The sequence below is a fragment of the Palaemon carinicauda genome, chromosome 5, assembly GCF_036898095.1.
Source record: "Palaemon carinicauda isolate YSFRI2023 chromosome 5, ASM3689809v2, whole genome shotgun sequence".
NCBI classification, from domain to species: Eukaryota; Metazoa; Arthropoda; class Malacostraca; order Decapoda; family Palaemonidae; genus Palaemon; species Palaemon carinicauda.
In genome coordinates this window covers 47620768-47622298 of record NC_090729.1, presented here as the reverse complement: position 1 = coordinate 47622298, position 1531 = coordinate 47620768, and the positions used below count along the sequence as shown (strand labels likewise).

Sequence of the window (1531 nt, the reverse complement as noted above, 5' to 3'; positions counted from 1 at the left end):
CAACAGAGTTGGGGGATTTCCCTTGCATATGTTACAACTTCCTGTTTCTGCAATACTGAGACCTATGACCACTTCTCAGACAGCCAAAACAGAGCCCCAAGTCCCTTATGGCTCCCAGTTTTTCCTCAGGTCCCATTTGAGATATTTTGTGGCATTCATCTACTATATGGGGTCCTGTACAGTACAAACATGAAAGCGGGGCAGTTCTGTTATATGAAACTTTCCTAGCCTTAGTTGAACACTCAGCCTTAATTGGTGCTTTTCCTTCTCCTACCCGAGGGGTGTCTTCCCTTCTGCCCCTCTGAAATAGGTTCAAGACCCTAGCCTCTCCTTCAATAAAACTTACCAAATCATCAAACGACACAGTCCTCTTTTTTTTCTCAGTAATATTATCAGCAACTCTACACCATCGAGTCTGCACCCTAAAGGAGAACTTGCTAATGATCAACCTCATTGTTTTTGGATTTTGTAATTCGGCAATGCCATAAGGGATGCACGAAATTGCATTCCTGCATGTTTTGAGTGCCACCGAGTACTCGTCATACTCTTCCGCGTTGTTTTCCCTTATATCTTTCCATTTAATGATCTTTTCCACAAACGCGGTGGCTATCTGTTCAAGGTTGCCATATCTCTCCTCCAGCAACTTCCTTGCCTGCTTATAGCCCTCTGAAGCTTCTAAGTGGATGCAAGATGCCACAATATCATTTGGCATACCTGTCGTGTATAAATCCAGATACCTCAGCCTTTCCTTATCATTCGTCAACTGGCTACTAAAGACTTCATCAAATGAGCGAATGAACTTAAAATACTTTGTACGATCCCCATCAAACTTAGCTATATCCTGCTTGGGCATCAAGCTTTTAAGGCTGCAAGAGATTAGCGCCTGCATGACTTCCTTATTGCTCAAGTCCCTTTGGTCATTCCCGCCCGAGCAACAGCATCCACTTAACCCAATCTCGGGCGCTTCCGTATTCAAATGCATGGGTCTCTCCCTCCCGCTTACATCAGGGTTTGTGTTCCCTTATCCTAGGGATGTGAGTTATTTCTTTTTCCTCCTCCTTCAGTGCTCTTAAAGCCTTCTCCTCTGCCTCCACTCCAGCTAACTCTGCCTCTAAACCGAGCATCTCCCTCTTAGATTTTAGCGCTGCTTCCTCTCGCTCTATGGCCTTCATCTCCATCTCCCTCTTAGATTTTAACGCTGCTTCTTCTCGCTCTATGGCGTTTATTTCCTTCATCACCCGTAATTGTGCTGCCAACCTGGCTCTAGAAGCAGCTAATAATACATGTCTGCTCCCTGTAGAACTCGGGCGCGACCGCTGAGATCTCCCGGAAGCAACAGATTGCATACCAATGACTGATGCGCTATCCCCCAAATTTAAATGTCCTTCCTCTTCTCTGGGCTCTTCAGTGCACTCGCCTACCTTATGGCCTTGATTAACCCCACTATCCTGCCTAACCTCAAGTCCCTGCAAAAACTCCTGTACCTCTACGCCATCCTTCTCTAGGGCCTCACTTTGACACTGACACAATT

The 1531-nt window shown here is 45.9% G+C and overlaps 1 protein-coding gene across 1 annotated transcript in view; it reads right to left on the bottom strand.

Annotated features, from left to right (window-relative positions):
- Positions 1-1004: 1004 nt before the first annotated feature.
- Positions 1005-1531, bottom strand: part of LOC137640876 (uncharacterized) — a 9382-nt gene continuing 8855 nt past the window's right edge. The window contains exon 2 of the mRNA XM_068373338.1: positions 1005-1531. This exon is cut by the window's right edge and continues 45 nt beyond it. Coding sequence (XP_068229439.1) covers positions 1005-1531 — 527 coding nt within the window.